Genomic DNA, 16,776 nt, shown 5'->3' with positions numbered 1-16,776 from the left:
TGGCTGGTGTTCCATTCCGAAGGGTGGAGGGGAGAACCTCGAGGCGTGGAGCACGGCCACAGCTGTCTCAGGGCTCATGTTGGCCCTGGATCACCGACTTCTCTTTGCAGCCCTGTGGTGGGGCCACAGCTGGGCACCCCCTGGCCACCCTCTGCAGTAGCCAGGGGCAGAGTGAGCTTCAGACAGACTCTGTGACTCAGATTCTATCTCAGAAGAAAATTGAGACCATTGTTCGTACCAGACTCTTGTGCAGTTCCCTCAGAAATGCCAGATCAAAGAGCCCAAAATGGTTTCTTTTTTTAATAAATAGCGAGGGGTCACTGTGCTAAGCCCAGTATAAAAATGACCGTGTATTATGGTCAAGATTTAGTCCAGATCTTATTTCTTCTCAACATCATCAGCTCAACAAAGGTTTTGTATCTGGTGGTGGAACCATTCAGAGAATGTCTGTCACGTTAGTTTAAGCAACACTGTCACAACAGAAATGTGTGCTGTGGGAAATCAAATAATGGCCTCTAGGTTCTGTTTAAAAAGTTATGACCAACCTAGACAGCATATTAAAAAACAGAGACATTACTTTGCCAAAAAAGGTCTGTCTAGTCAAAGCTATGGTTTTTCCAGTCATCATGTATGGATGTGAGAGGTGGACCATAAAGAAAGCTGAGTGCCAAAGAATTGATGCTTTTGAACTGTGATGTTGGAGAAGACTCTTGAGAGTCCCTTGGACTGCAAGGAGATCCAACCAGACCATCCTAAAGGAAATCAGTCCTGAATATTCATTGGAAGGACTGATGTTGAAGCTGAAGTTCCAATACTTTGGCCACCTGATGAGAAGAACTGACTCATTTGAACAGACCCTGATGCTGGGAAAGATTGAAGGCAGGAGGAAAAGGGGACGACAGAGGATGAGATGGTTGGATGGCATCACCAACTCAATGGACATGAGTCTGAGTAAACTCTGGGAGTTGGTGATGGACAGGGAAGCCTGGTGCACTGCAGTCCATAGGGTCGCAAAGAGTCGAACACGACTGAGTGACTGAACTGAACTGAGATTCTATTTAGACCCAGGGATGGACAAATCGGCATCAAAATTGCCCCAGGGTGGTCTCCTAGTGCTCCATCATGACAGGCAATTACTAGCAAACAGATCAAATTTTTTCTTACTTAAGGTTTCATACCCATTAATGTAGTAATGTGGAAATTGTTAAGTAGTTCTAATCTATTAATTTAGCAATCCAGTCAGTCTTGTAACACAGTGCCCTCTGTTCATGGACTTGCCTTCCTGGTTAGTCATTTGTATTCACAGCCACCTGGTTGCTTCCAATAGAGCAGCAAATTTTACTTGGTTGGCGCAAAGCGAATAATTTACAAATTCATGATAATTATCAGCTGTGTTGATGCATTAATCAATTGCTCCATTTTAATTTTACTTTTGTAGGTCTCGGAGACCTCCTGGATGACTATGTAAATACCCAGGGGGCTTCCCTGCTTAGTCTGAGTCGGAAGAACCTGGCGGGAAGAAGCGTAGAGGATTGTGCAGCAAAGTGTGAGGAGGAGACAGACTTCATTTGCAGGTATGACCCTGGTAACTGCACCTACACAGAACTCTTGTTGATTGAGACACATTATGTTGATCACAAGATATTTGCTCAGGGATTTATCACTGAAAATAGGATTTAATAGGAATTTCATGAGGTTAGAGTTTGGAATCTGTATTTGGTCCCTGTATCTGAAACCATACAGTTTCTTGTGAAAGATCATTAGTGTCCCTTTTAGAAAAATGCCCCAAAAGGAAATTATTTAACACTTGACATCAGCAGCTATTGTTACGAGCTGTAGCTTTTTCACATCATTGTTGGTAAATATTTATTGAGGATCATGTGACTGGAAGTGTCCTAGACCTTAAGGGGCCCTGAAACACAGATACAATGATCTGGTATATATATATCAGATCTGATATCTGGTATATATATATATATCTGATAAATTTTATATGTGATATATAAAATCAATATATATGATAGATTTTTGTGTAGACCCAAAAGCAGTGCTTGCCCTTTTGTATTTATGGTATAGTCACAGAAACTGGATAAAATGTAAAAAAAAAAAATACAGCCAATTTGAGATATTGATAAAATCAGTATGTGCTCTATTAAGATTTAGAAGAAAGAACAATCTCAAGAGTTGAGACAACCAGGGAAGGCCTGGGGTGGAGTTGGGGGGAACTGAGCTGGGCTTTGAAGGGTGAAATCTTGGTAAATAGTGACCAAGCAGGAAGGATTCTAGGCAGAGGGCAGCCTGGCTGGGCACCTGTGAGAGGGACCGGGTCAGCTGATGCACAGGTTCATGTAGGAGATGGGGCTGGAAAGGAAGCCTCGGACGGCTTTGATGGCGGGCTCAATATCCACACAGGATGAGTGCAGGGCTGGGGGCCATGAGAGAAGGGGCTAGAATCAGAGGCATCATCAAAGGGGAAGTTAGAGGCGTCCATGTGGACCGTCTCGGGGATGGGTTCAAAGAAGCTCACTTGCTTCTTTCCCACACAAAGCAGATATTCTGGTGCTTCATTAAGAAAAATGGGTGAAGAAAGAATAAAGCAGTTAAAATAGAAAGAAAATGGGGAGGGGAAGAAGGTAAAGGTAGAAGAGAAAGAAAGACTATCTACCATGTTGCTGTACCCTTTCATTATGGTGCCAGGTTGAACTGAAAGTGAGTTCTGAGCTCCTTGATTCATCGAAAGCTGTCTTTAGAGTTTCTTATTAATTGCTTTGCTGCTGCTGCTGCTAAGTCGCTTCAGTCATGTCAGACTCTGTGCGACCCCATAGACAGCAGCCTACCAGGCTCCCCTGTCCTTGGGATTCTCCAGGCAAGAACACTGGAGTGGGTTGCCATTTCCTTCTCCAATGCATGAAAGTGAAAAGTGAAAGTGAAGTCGCTCAGTCGTGTCCGACTCTTTGTGACCCCATGGACTGCAGACCACCAGGCTCCTCCGTCCATGGGATTTTCCAGGCAAAAGTACTGGAGTGGGGTGCCATTGCCTTGTCCGGTTAATTGCTTTACACAAAGGAAATAAGAGTGGTGTTTAAATTCCTTTACAGGGAGGACTAGAATGGTGCTTTCTGTTTCTCTTCTGCAGGGCATTCCAGTATCACAGTAAAGAGCAACAATGCATCGTAATGGCCGAAAACAGCAAGACCACCCCTGTCTTTAGGATGAGGGATGTCATTCTATATGAGAAGAGAAGTATGTGCCATGTTTTCTTCCTCCTTCTTCTTTCTCTTTCTTTTCCTTCCCCTCTCCCTTCCCTCCCCACCAGCCCAGTTACTAACTGTAATTTATCAGACCAGCAAATGGAGGAGCTATGGTGCAATGAAAATGAACTTGGAGTCAGACGGTTCGGCCACTAACCCACAATGCCAACCTGAATATAGTATTTCACCTTTTAGGTTTCATTTCTCTTGATTTCAAAACGCAGGGATTGGATTTACAAAATCACTTCTGCTTCTGTGACCCTGAAAATAAGATATTAAACAATATCTTATTTAAAGATATTAAAATATTAAGATATTTAACTGATTATTTTAATATTTTAAGATATTAAGATTTAAATATTAAGATATTTAAATAATATCTTATTTAAAGATATTAAATAATATTTTCTTCTTATTTTTAAGAAGAGTCCACAAGTTCCTTATGATCTTGGTTTTTTTTCTTTTCTTCAGGGACCACCGTCTGTGGTCTGAAGCCTGGAGCGATAGCAAAACCGAGGTGTTTTCAATCTGCAGTAACATTTGAATAGGGACAGTATCCTTAGTTCTACAAGTTCTACTTTTCTTTCCGTCATGGCCCATGTTTCCCCTAGTCTCTGAAATGGTGCAGAACTCTGAAAACATGCAGAAGTTGCAGCTCATTTTCGAGAGTTCCTTAAAAACTCTGGATCCTTCATTGTTTAGGATCACGGATGGCTTAGATTCCTTCAGAAATTGTGTGTCTTCGTAGTCGTGCACAAGTTCATTAAGTCTGTACGAAGATTCAAGTGACTTATAATGCTTTACCACTACTTCCTATTCTCTGTTGTTGTGGGGTGTCAGGACTATTTTGATAGCAGTTTTACTCTCCAGATATTCTGCTTCACAAGTGTTGAAGACAACAAGAAACATCCTATTTCATGTATTCTTGACAACAGCTTGCAACGTTCTCTCGAGTTTCCCCACCAAACTCTAAGATTTTGAGAGGTGTTTTTTAGGTTAGGATTATGTCTACATGGTGGTTCATCTTAGCTTTAAGTGCTGTGCATCTGTTAACCTCACTTCAGGTCCACTGTTGAGCTCTAACTCTTGAGTCTAAAGTGCAAATTAAATCTGAAGTTCATCTGTGGACATTATTAGTTCTTGCAGTTACTGAGTAAAGAGATACATGGGCTTACCCAGTCTATCAGACATTTAAAAAATGCTGGTGGGATTCTGTGTGCAAATGTTACCATTTAAACATGTCCTCTGTAAATGGTTAACCAGAAGGATCAAGGGGGTGACCTCTAGGCTTCGTTTGGCTAGTTGAAGAGTTGCCTGTTTTCAGGGTGACGGAAAGGAGCCAAAGGTTATACAAACTGTGGCGGGTACAGACAAACAAAAGAGAGGGAAAGAGTCAAAAGTCAGTCGCTTTCGGGTGCTTGTGTCTTTACTGTGGAATATTGACCCACTGCAAAATTACCTGCCAGGGTGTTTCTGGGAACAGTCAGTGTCAGATCAGTTTCATCTCCACTGGCCACCAGGGCCACTGCCACCACTTGGGTCTAAAGCTGCCCTCATCACCACAGCGGCTGGTCCGGAACTGCCCTGCTTCGAACCCTCAGTGCCCTTAGAAGAAAGTCCAAATACTCACCAGGTGCTACCGGGCGCTGTGTTACTCAGCCTACCTTGCGTGCTGGGCTGATGTCTATGCCTCCTGCAGCAGGCGGAGCGCAGGCTTGCTCATCCTGACCCTCCTCTGTTCTTCCGGCTCCTCGTTGCCCAAGTTGCAGCTCAAGCATCCCCTCCCCTGACCCCGTGGCCTCTGGAATACCTTGTTTACCTTTTTTGATAAGTGTAACATATCGACTGGCATCATATATCTCAATGAAGATATATCTGCGATCTTTATACAGAGTGTTGAGTTTAAAGCAGTAGTTACTATAGGTGTGTTAGAAGTATTCTAGGTGTGTTAGAAGTATTCTACCCAGAAAATTGATCGATTAATTTAAAGCATTGACATGTATACACTGAGTGCTAAGCTGCTTCAGTGTGTCTGACTCTTTGCTATCGTATGGACTGTAGCCGACCAGGCTCCTCTGTCCATGGAATTTTCTGGCAAGAATATTGGAATGGGTTGCCATTTCCTATTCCAAGGAATCTTCTGAACTCAGGAATTAAACCTGCATCTCTATGTTTCCTGCATTGTCAGGCGGGTTCTTCACTACTAATGCCACCTGGGAAGCCCAAGATCACCAAACTGAGCTCCCAGTGAAATATAGCAGCTTCCCACTATTTGTTTTACACATAAAACACTATCATGTGTAAAATAGATGGCTCGTGGGAAGCTGCTGTATTACACAGGGAGCTCAGCTCAGTGCTCCCCAGAGGGGTGGGCTGGGGGCTGGGAGGGAGACTCAAGAGGGAGGAGACATATATATATATATGTAAACATACTTATAGCTGATTCACATTGTTGAAAGGTAGAAACCAACACAACATTGTAAAACAAATATCCTCTATTCAAAAACATTGAGTGGCGAATCATAAAAGATAATACAAATATACTTTAAATATTTTATATTTTATTTGAAAATACAAGCTTATGCTGGTACCTTTGGATGTAAAGCAGAGGCATTTTTTCTTTGAATCTGGAGCCACCAACAGAAGTTATCTAGAGCATTTCTTGTATAAACCACACTCATGAGTTATCTACCATAATCAGTCCTTCTCTTTGAACTTGAGCAAGTCTAGAGATACCCATTAACAATCTGACTGTAAAATTCCTTTATATTTTCATGATTCCCCTCCTCTCAAACTCATATCAACAACACGAATGGACTACTCTCAGCGGATTTGGTAACAATTTGTTCTGGCTGCATCCTGTGGCATGGGGGATCTTAGTTCCTAGACCAGGGAAGGACCCTATGTTCCCTGGCGGTGAGAGTACAGAGTCTTCACCACCGGGCCACCGGAAAGCCCCTTGATAACAATTTAAAGAACTACTCTACTCTTTCAACTACTTAAAACTATTTATCTTAGTTTATAAAAAAAGCTCCTTCCCCTCTCCCTTTCATTTCTCAGTTTAGATCATCCGTAATCAAATAGAGCTGTATAAAAAGTTTTGGAAATAAAAACAACTGACTCTTGGTAAGTGTATAACCCAACTGGTGGGAACAGAGTGGGTCAGCACTCCTGAAAGTGGCTTGCCAGCCACAGATGCCCGTCCTGCCACATGTGGGCTGCAGGGGGGCCCCTGGCAGTATGTTTTAAAGGCAGGATGGGGCCCACTGGGTAACCAGCAAGTTGTTAAAATGGAGGCTGGTTGAGGGCATCTTCTGTAAACGTTGAGAGTAGACCACAACTGTATTACCCTCTTTGGTACTTTTTTCACACTTAAAATACCACAGTGAACCTAGAAATGGCTTGCATCTCTTTCAGCCTCTGTGGGTCTGCCCATTCCACGAAGAAGCCCTCACCCACTTCCCATCCACTCCCTCACGATGTTATTTATTTTCTCTGTTACACATGTTGCCATGAGGTTGTCTACTTCACAATCTGTGTCCTTGATTACCTTGGGGCCCCAGATTCCACTGAGATGTAAGCTCCACTCGGGCAGGACCTGTGCGGTTCCTACTCCAAGTGTCCCCAGCACTCCAGCACGCAGCATCTGCCTGGCACATGGGAGGGCCGGAGCTCTAGAGAAAGGAATGAATCCCACATGTAACTATAATCCCTTGTTGCTGTTGTTTAGTTGCTAGGTCGTGTCCGACTCTTTGTGATCCCATGGACTGTAGCCCACCAGGCTCCTCTGTTCATGGGAACTGTCCAGGAAAGAATACTGGAGAGGGTTGCCATTTCTTTCTCTGGGGATCTTCCCAACCCAGGGATTAAACCCACATCTCCTGCACTGTGAGGCGGCTCCTTTACCACTGAGCCACCAGGGAAGCCTGCAATAACTCTCCCACAGACTGTCTTTGTAAATAGTGGGTAACGCTGTCCTTTCTCACAACGTGACCGAGTAGCGCAGGGCTTCCTCGCGATTTTTCGTCGTTGTGGTGAAAGGGTTTGACCACTGTTTGGGCTTCCTTGCAGTCTACCTTTTGGAGTGCAAGACCGGAAATGGGAAGACCTACAGAGGGACCACAGCCAAAACAAAAAGTGGGGTCACCTGTCAAAAATGGAGCGCCACTTCTCCACACGTGCCCAAGTAAGACTTTCTGTTTTGTCTCCGTGTTCACCTCTTATCCTCAGAATGATTCCGTTATTTCTGACTCAAATCAGAACATGTGACTAGACTAGCAGGCATGGGGAGAATCTTACTGATGCTGGTGCAGAGCTGCTCAATAATTGATGGCATAAAAGCAGAAAGCAGGTGCTGTCCATTCATTCTTGTGTATATGCTTTTTTTTTGGAAGATTTAAAACAATAAAAAAAGAACAATAAATTCTAGAACATGAATTCTAGGCTGAGACTGAGAAAAGAAAAAGATGATGATGTTTACAATTCAATCAGTCTAAACCAAATGTGTTCACATCAACATTGCAAAAAACAGATTACCTTGCAACTTGCCTATTATTTATTTTAATGTCATTTTTTATACTTTGCCCAATATGGTGTTCAGTTCAGTCACTCAGTTGTGTCCGACTCTTTGTGACCCCATGAATCGCAGCATGCCAGGCCTCCCTGTCCATCACCAACTCCCTGAGTTCACCCAAACTCATGTGCATCGAGTTGGTGATGCTATCCAGCCATCTCATCCTCTGTTGTCCCCTTCTTCTCCTGCTCTCAATCCCTCCCAGCATCAGGGTCTTTTCCAGTGAGTCAACTCTTCGCATGAGGTGGCCAAAGTATTGGAGTTTCAGCTTCAGCATCAGTCCTTCCAATGAACACCCAGGACTGGTCTTCTTTAAGATGGACTGGTTGGATCTCCTTGCAGTCCAAGGGACTCTCAAGAGTCTTCTCCAGCACCACAGTTCAAAAGCATCAATTCTTCTGTGCTAAGCTTTCTTCACAGTCCAACTCTCACATCCATACATGACCACTGGAAAAATCATATTAGGTGTATTAAATTCTCATTAACAATGCTTATCAAGTGGGAATTTAGTGTCTATGATCCTCCCAAATTGTTTTTAGCCATCCTTATGAGTTGGGCTTCCCTGGTGGCTCAGTGGTAAAGAATCCGCCTGCCAATGCAGGAAACATGGGTTCAATCCCAGGGTCAAGAAGATCCCCTGGAGAAAGAAACAGCAACCCACTCCATTATTCTTGTCTGAAAAATCCCATGAACAGAAGTACCTGGTGGGCTACAGTCCATGGGGTCGCACAACTGAGAGACTAAGCAACAACAACAACAAGATGAAGCCTCATGTTCCCAGCACACTAAGGCTTATTGAGATTAAAAAGATAAACCAAATGGCCAAGTCATAGAACGGCAAGGGTCTGAGAGAGAATCTTGGTCATCTATACCCCAACTGGAGAGGAAACTGAAGTCCCAAGAGCACCAAATCTACCAAAAACAGGTACACAGAAGAACCAGAAACAAAATCTGCCATTTTAGATTCAAAGTCTTAGGTTTTTAATCCAATTTCTTATTGCGACACAGCAGCTCATCTCTGAAAACGAGCTTCACTCTATCCTCCCACTCTCCCATTAATTCTAGACATACCTCAGAAAGGACGTGGAGTTTGGCATCAGACAGATCCGACTTTAAACTCTTGAGATGCTATTTATTAACTGCTCAAGCTTAGGTGGGATTTGATCTGTTTCACATGGCTGTGCCTCAGTTTTCTGATCTGGGAAGTGGGAATATAATAACACCTTCCTGATGGGCATTTTTATTGACTACATTAGAGAATGTATAGAGAGACTTTAGCATAATGCCTCATGCAGAGTTCACACAGACAAAATGGTATCAACTTTTATTATTTTTACAGAGAGAAGGGCAACTGACAAAAGCAGGTGTTTGGCATGTGTCATGAATTTGGCAGGCTTTGAGGGCTTTACATTTCTACTGTGCATAAGACACTTTGACTCTACTTCTAAGACTTGGCTGTTCACACAGTAAGAACAGTGATATTAGCTAGTCTACTGAACAGGCTATCAGTAGAGACTCTGAAAACTGGACACAAATGCTATTGGACACAGCCGAAATATAGTTGGATGACACAATCTCAAACCACAGTTGGGAAGGGCGGGGGGATCTTATCCTGCCCTGCTGATAACATGTTGATTTTTAAAATACAGTCAAAGTGACTCTTTTCCATCCTCTGCAGCTTTTCGCCTGAAAAATTCCCTCTAGCGGGACTGGAGGAGAACTATTGCAGGAACCCAGACAGTGACGACAGTGGGCCCTGGTGTTACACCACAGACCCAGACAAGAGATACGACTACTGCAACATTCCCGAATGCGAAGGTCGGGCATGGCTCTGGAAAAAGCTTCCTATTCTGCCCTTTATGTGTGGAGTAATTTGCTCTAAAGTGATTATCTATGGGGATATTAGTAATCAATTAGTGCCGTGTTTGACATCATCAAGTCATACATGACCCCTGGGAAAAGACCAAAATTTTGCACAGTTTCCATTATGGATCCAAATTATCTTTATTAACGTGTAGTTCAACAGGGACAAATATAAAGCTAGATGTAAACTCTAGATGCACACTTCTTATGCTTAAAGCTCTGACACAGTTTAAGCCAGAAACATATGTGCAATTCAACTGCTAGCATAAAACCACAACATCAATACAATTCAAACGCACAACATTAAGTTAACAGGGTAGACTTTGTCATGTTGCTGAAACCAAGCCACGAACCAGTTTTTAAGTCAGCCATCTATTGTTTTAATGGAACAATCAATTTAAGAGCTCACTTCAAAAGTCAACGTCAAAAGAATGTAAAATATCCTATGGGAAAATGTTCTTTACTTCATATTTCCTGCTACATTTATTGATGCAATAGGGGGATGAATGAAGGTGGGGTTTGCATAACCACGTGGTTGAGTCCATACTGGCTCAGTTTCCCATCACTTCCTCTAGTCCAACCATTGGCATTCTTTATTTATTTGTACACTATGTTATGGGGTCATCTGGCCCTTTACTGACATGAGAGTATCCTTTTTATCTCAGGTCTGCTTCTGTTTTCCTTATTGCCACATAAAAATTCAAGTCGTATATTCTTCTGCTATACCACATTATATTAAGCATTGCAACGTTTCCATTTTACAGGGATGCAAGAAAGAAAAACAACCAGTCATGCTTCTCAATAATAATGATAAAAAGAGAAGCATTGTCCCTTTAGGTGAATATTGTTTCTCTCTCGAGGTCACGAACACAAGCAAAAACCCTGGCACTAAAATTCTGAGAGGCTGCCGGCTTCTTCGGCAGTTATCCAGACAATCAGAGAGAGCTTCCCAATGGCTTGATGGCAAAGAATCTGGCTGCCAATGCAGGAGACACAGGAGATACGGGTTCCATCCCTGGGTTGGGAAGATCCCCTGGAGGAGGAAATGGCAACTCACTCCAGTATTCTCGCCTGGAAAATTCCATGGACAGAGGAGCCTGGCAGGCTGCAGTTTACGAGGTCACAAAGAGTAGGACGTGACTGAGCAAGCATGCATTCAATCAGAATAATTCCATAGGAATTTTTTGGAAGACAGACCTCAAATATTAAAAAAATTCTAGTAGAGAATTTACAGATTCCTGAGATTATATGCAATCTCTCCCCACAACCACCAAGGACCAACACATGTAGCCAACCTTGAAGACAAAGTATTATGGAGTTTCTGGATTTGGCCATAACTGTAATAGCAAAGAAGGTATTGACCACATCTGCTAATTCTACCATTTGAAAAAGAGAATGACGTTTTGGATTGTATTAGAAAATTAAGCCTTTATTGCCAATTTTGTTGCTAGGTAATTGGTGGAAAATTACCAACGAACAAGTGGTAAAGGTATTTGAGACACTTCTAGTGGTAGTCTAGTCTTTACCCTTTTTTGCTTCATTCATTCCAGTTTCTTTCTTCCTTTCCGTTCTTCCCAGATGAATGTATGCATTGCAGTGGAGAAAACTATGAGGGCAAGATTGCCAAGACCATGTCTGGACGTGACTGCCAGGCTTGGGACTCTCAGAGCCCACATGCCCACGGATACATTCCTTCCAAGTAAGTCTCCCTGGCAGTGAAATTGGATGTTTAAGCCTCTGCAATGCTATGGGTAATTCAATATTATCTAGGTTTTTTAGCATTCCTCAAAAAGTGAACACACCCAATGTTTTTGAATTTCAAAGTTTGCATTTTCCTACGTGACTGCAAAAGAAGTATACATTCTTTTTTAAAATTTATTTATTTTTTTTAAGTTTTGGTAATCACTTTATTATTTTTTTTAATTTTATTTTTTAAACTTTACATAATTGTATTAGTTTTGAAGGAGAATTGCTTTGTAGAATTTTGCTGTTTTCTGTCAAACCTCAACATGAATCAGCCATAGGTATACATACATCCCCTCCCTTAGAAGTATACATTCTTACTAGTTAAAATGTGCTCCATGGAAGACTGCTGTCACCTAAGCGTTTGTTAGAAATGCAGAATCTCATCCCGAGTCTGCATTTGCACTGTAACCAGATTCCTGGCTAATTTCTAGGTTAAATGTAAGAAATATAGATATATGCATCTATACACATAGAATATACACATCTCACCTGTGTGTTTTCCAAATATTGCCCTCCTCTTTGTATTCCTTTCTTTTTCTTCATGCTGATGAGATTCAGAGCTTCCTACCCTGTGATCTGTGGGTGGGCTTTAGGGTGTTGTGAATCCCTCAATATTTTATGTGTGTTTATACCAGTGTATTTTTATGGGATGGAGGATCCCTAACTTTCACTAGCTACTCAAAGAGGGTCATGAATCTATAGTAGAAAAAAGAGGCCCTGATCTAGAAAGTAATGGTGGGGATAAATTTCTGCATCTCCTATTTTATATTAATTGTACTTAAAACACCTCCCTCTCTATAGCTGCTTCTGGTCATTCTCTTCATTTTTTGATGACTACAGGATTATAATGGGGGTTGTAAAAACTTGCAGGAAAAGAGACTAAGTCACAGATTCCAGTGTGGAAAACAGCTCCCCTGCGTGTCTGTACCTCCTGCTTCAAATAGCTGTCTTAAATCACTGCTGCTGTTATTTTCTTTCCCCTACTGTACTCCAAAGAAGAAACACAGTGAAGGCCTCCAGCCTCAGAATTGGTTAAATTTACTTCCCAGAAACTGGAAGAAGATTGCCTAAGCCACTGCAGGTTGCTCTGCCCATCCTGACGAAGCATTTACAGTCTCAGGAAGGGACGTGAAATGAGCCTGGAGGGACACGAGGCGTGGCGTTCATCTCACAGGCTCTGTCACTCGGTCCCTGCTGCTGGGGTACTCCCTGGCCTGCACACAGGGACATAGCTTATCTGTGCCCGTTTCTACAAGTTTAAAGATTAGCAGGCTCAGAACCGGGTAGACTAGAAGGACCATTCCTTTAACCTATGAAGACACCAACTTCTAGGCTGCACTGTTTACTCAAGAACTATCTCTAGCCAGTGAGTACTTTGTATTTTAAAAATTGCTATTAATTGCCGTTGACTCATTGAAGTTGGCTGACATAAGTTTTCCAGATGGCGCAAATGACCAAGTTGATCCTGTTCCATGATTGTGGCACATGTAGACTGTTAGAAAATCAATCCTTGGAACACTCAGCTGATCTTTCTTATGAGATGGTCCTCACACCGAGAATAACCTTCATCCGGTCACCTCCCTGGGTGCCTGACTGTGCCTAGCACACAGCGGCTGCTCAGTATTTGCTCATTTGAAATGATTCTCATCTGTGAAGGTCAATGTTCAGTGCTGTTAAAGTCCTTCTCGCACCTTCAGATTTCCAAGCAAGAATCTGAAGATGAACTACTGCCGTAATCCTGATGGGGAGCCCCGCCCATGGTGTTTCACCACCGACCCCCAAAAGCGCTGGGAATTCTGTGACATCCCGAGATGTAGTAAGTATGGTTCTGACCCAGTCCTCAGGGACCTTCACCTGTTCTCTCGGAATCAAGAGCGCTGTGCCTGGAAAGTGCCCCACAAGTCCTATGGGATGTGATTACTCTTTTAAAACAGTTTATTGGTTACTATGTGTAATTGATGAGAGCATCTATTTTTTATGTTTTTTTGGGGGGGGGTCCTCTTTTGCCTCTTCTGAGTACAGATGAATGTAGGCTTTTGGGAGTGATCTCTGGTACCCTCCCGTTCTCTAGTGCTAAAGGCAAATCAGACCCACAGCTTCTGGTACCTGGATTTCATTATCAACCAGTGAAGTGAAACTCAGTCGTGTCCGACTCTGGATGGTAGCCTACCAGGCTCCTCCATCCATGGGATTTTCCAGGCAAGTGTACTGGAGTGGGCTGCTGTTTCCTTCTCTAGGGGATCTTCCCAAACCAGGGATTGAACCCGGGTCTCCTGCATTGCAGACAGATGCTTTACCGAGTTCTTTCTAATTGTAAGCAAAGTGCTGTCTCAGGATGTACAGTTTTTCCGTGTGGCCAGCTTGGGAGGCAGTGGCAGGAGAAGAGAGGTCTGGGGGAGAAGATGAAATGGCAGACCTGGCGGGAATGACTTGTAAAAAGCAGTTTTATCATATTTTCCTTCTATAAGGATTTGAAGCAAGGCGCTGAACAAGGACGGTTGAGACTGTTAACAGGACTCAGTGGGTCCTGAGATCTGGCTTCCTATTCTTCACTCAGACGGTCAGGCTAGAGTGACTAACGGGACTCAGTACTCCCCTTATGAACATCAGTTTCTCTTTCAGTCTCTTTTTCCCTTGAGGCTTTCCTTCTTTAAATTGACGTGTAGTTGATTTCCAATACTGTCTCAGTTTCAGGTGTATAGCAAAGTGATTTGGTTATACGCATGTATGCATGTATCTGTATTCTCTTCCCCCCGACTCTTCTCTATCATAGTTTATTACATGATATTGAATATACTTCCGTGTGCTATACAGTAAATCTTTGTTTATCTGTTTTATGTATGACAGTGTGTCTTAAGAATTTGATTTCTCACTGCATACCCTTTTCCTTGGAGACACTATTTTCTTTCTTCCCATGGACTCCCTCTGTTGTTTGTGGAATACTCGGAGTCAGTCAGTTATGTGTACTTAATGAATCATTTATTCTTCAGAAAGGAAGCTGGTTCATTGGCACATGTGCAGATTTGGGGTAGGATACGACACAGTTGAGCCTCACCGTGTGGGTTGAACTGAGACTATAGAAAACAGAGAATACAGAAAGAAGCACTTACTCCAAGGGTCTTGTCCCTGGAGGGGTTTTTCATAAGCTGCTGCTGCTGCTAAGTCGCTTCAGTTGTCTCCGACTCTGTGCGACCCCACAGACGGCAGCCCACCAGGCTCCGCCGTCCCTGGGATTCTCCAGGCAAGAACACTGGAGTGGGTTGCCATTTCCTTCTCCAATGCATGAAAGTGAAAAGGGAAAGTGAAGTCACTCAGTCATGTCTGACTCTTCGCGACCCCATGGACTGCAGCCTACCAGGCTCCTCTGTCCATGGGATTTGCCGGGCAAGAGTACTGGAGTGGGGTGCCATTGCCTTCTCTGTTTTCATAAGAGGGTCTCATAAACATCGATTCTACCACATCGGCTTCTTCTGAAAAATGATAAACGACATTCAAATGCAGGATTCTGGAAGGATGAGAGGAAAAGAAGACAGACTGACACTCTCTGCCTCCAACTCCCGTAACTTCCACCTGTGCCTTCTTTACGTAGAAGCACTCACTGTAACATATCTTCCCCATTTAAGCCACACCCCCACCATCTTCTGGGCCGAAGTATCAGTGTCTGAAGGGAACCGGCAGAAACTACGGAGGGACGGTGGCCGTCACCACGTCCGGGCACACGTGTCAGCGCTGGAGCGAGCAGACGCCCCACAAACACAACAGGACCCCAGAAAACTTTCCCTGCAAGTGAGTCTGCTCTGGTTTCATTTCCTTGTCAAGGAAAGGAATGAACCATTCCATCCTTGTCATGGGATGGACAGCAAGATCCCACTGACGTGCCTGGGTTTTAGTGACAATAGGAACCTCGGCTTAAAGCTTTTGGGAATGAAAACTGGTCAAGTCACTTGCAAGGGAAGTGACATTTAGCACTGGTTTCCCTAGAAAACTGGTTCTCAAAGTGTGGTTTCCTGGGCCTGCAGCATCAATAGCATCAGGAAGTTTGTTAGAAATGCAAATTCTGGGAGACCTTCTTGTCCATCTACTAAATCAGTGACCTTGGAGTGGGTTTTAGCAAGGTTTTGCATGAAATGTACAGTAAGGTTTGAGAACACAAATTCGAGGGCTATGATATACGCTTTAGGAGGCAGGAACAGTGTAGAAAACACCCATTGCGTGTCCAGCATGTAGCACAGTGCCTGAGGCACAGTGAAAGATCTATTTTGCTTCATGATACACAGTCAAGGAATATATTTGAATCATTCACCCAAGAGAAGCATCCTGCCATAATTCTACGGACTCCCACTCAGCTTAAGTTTCCACCCATTATTCAGTTGGTATAGTTCTAGAGAATTAGCTGGACACACCGCCAGTATCACCATTAAGAAGTATGTGCGTACTTTGTTATTTCTTTAGCCTTTTGGAAAGCCAAACTCACATCCCTTCTTTTTCAGAAACTTGGAGGAAAACTACTGTCGTAACCCTAATGGGGAGAAAGCCCCATGGTGCTATACAACCAACAGCGAAGTGAGGTGGGAATACTGCACAATCCCGTCCTGCGAGTCCTCTCCGTTATCCACGGAACGTATGGATGTCCCAGGTAAGAAGGGCCATGGGAGCTTACTGAGGGCGCCATTGCTCTGTATTTTTGTATTCCAGAAGCATCACAGTAGCTTTGGAAATGGTTTCATTGTGTTGTGGTCAGAGAACATGCCTTACGATTTCATTTATTCTATTTTTTTAAATTTATTTTTAATTGGAGGATAATTGCTTTACGATATTGTGTTGGCTTCTGCCATACAACAGTGTGAATCAACCATGAGTATACCTATGTCCCCTCTGTCCTGACCCTCCTCCCCGACTCCTCTAGGTTGTCACAGAGTACTGTGTTGAGCAACCTGTTAGATAGCAGCTTCCCATTAGCTATGTATTTTACATTCACTTTAAATTTGTTGAGGCTCATTTTATGGTTCAGAATAAAGTCGTCTTGGTGAATGCTTTACATGCTCCTGAAAAGAATCTGGCTTCTGTTGTTGTGTAGTGTTCTACAAACGCCGACAAGGTCAAGCTGGTTAGTCTTGTTTGACTTTCCTGAATCCTTGTTAATTTTCTATCTCCTTTTCTGTTGATTACTGAGAGATGATCGGTGATGTTAGGTGTGCATTCGTCTATCTCTTTCCAGTTTTGTGTTTGCTTTATCTATTCTGGAACTCCTTGTCAGGCACAGACACACTTTGGATCCTTGTCTTTGCAAACAAATGACCCCGTTTATCATTCTGTAATCTCTCTCCATGTCTCTAGAAATAG

The 16,776-nt window shown here is 43.1% G+C and overlaps 1 protein-coding gene across 1 annotated transcript in view; it reads left to right on the top strand.

Annotated features, from left to right (window-relative positions):
- PLG (plasminogen) overlaps nucleotides 1-16,776 on the top strand; it is a 47,656-nt gene that overhangs the window by 3,558 nt on the left and 27,322 nt on the right. Inside the window, exons 2-9 of the mRNA XM_055534714.1 lie at nucleotides 1,439-1,574; nucleotides 3,137-3,243; nucleotides 7,323-7,437; nucleotides 9,503-9,642; nucleotides 11,266-11,386; nucleotides 13,131-13,249; nucleotides 15,057-15,219; nucleotides 15,924-16,069. Of these exons, the coding sequence (XP_055390689.1) occupies nucleotides 1,439-1,574; nucleotides 3,137-3,243; nucleotides 7,323-7,437; nucleotides 9,503-9,642; nucleotides 11,266-11,386; nucleotides 13,131-13,249; nucleotides 15,057-15,219; nucleotides 15,924-16,069 (1,047 nt within the window). The remainder of the gene's footprint in view (nucleotides 1-1,438; nucleotides 1,575-3,136; nucleotides 3,244-7,322; nucleotides 7,438-9,502; nucleotides 9,643-11,265; nucleotides 11,387-13,130; nucleotides 13,250-15,056; nucleotides 15,220-15,923; nucleotides 16,070-16,776) is intronic.

The sequence above is a fragment of the Bubalus kerabau genome, chromosome 9, assembly GCF_029407905.1.
Source record: "Bubalus kerabau isolate K-KA32 ecotype Philippines breed swamp buffalo chromosome 9, PCC_UOA_SB_1v2, whole genome shotgun sequence".
In the NCBI taxonomy this organism is placed as follows: Eukaryota; Metazoa; Chordata; class Mammalia; order Artiodactyla; family Bovidae; genus Bubalus; species Bubalus kerabau.
This window is presented reverse-complemented; position numbering and strand designations above follow the sequence as displayed.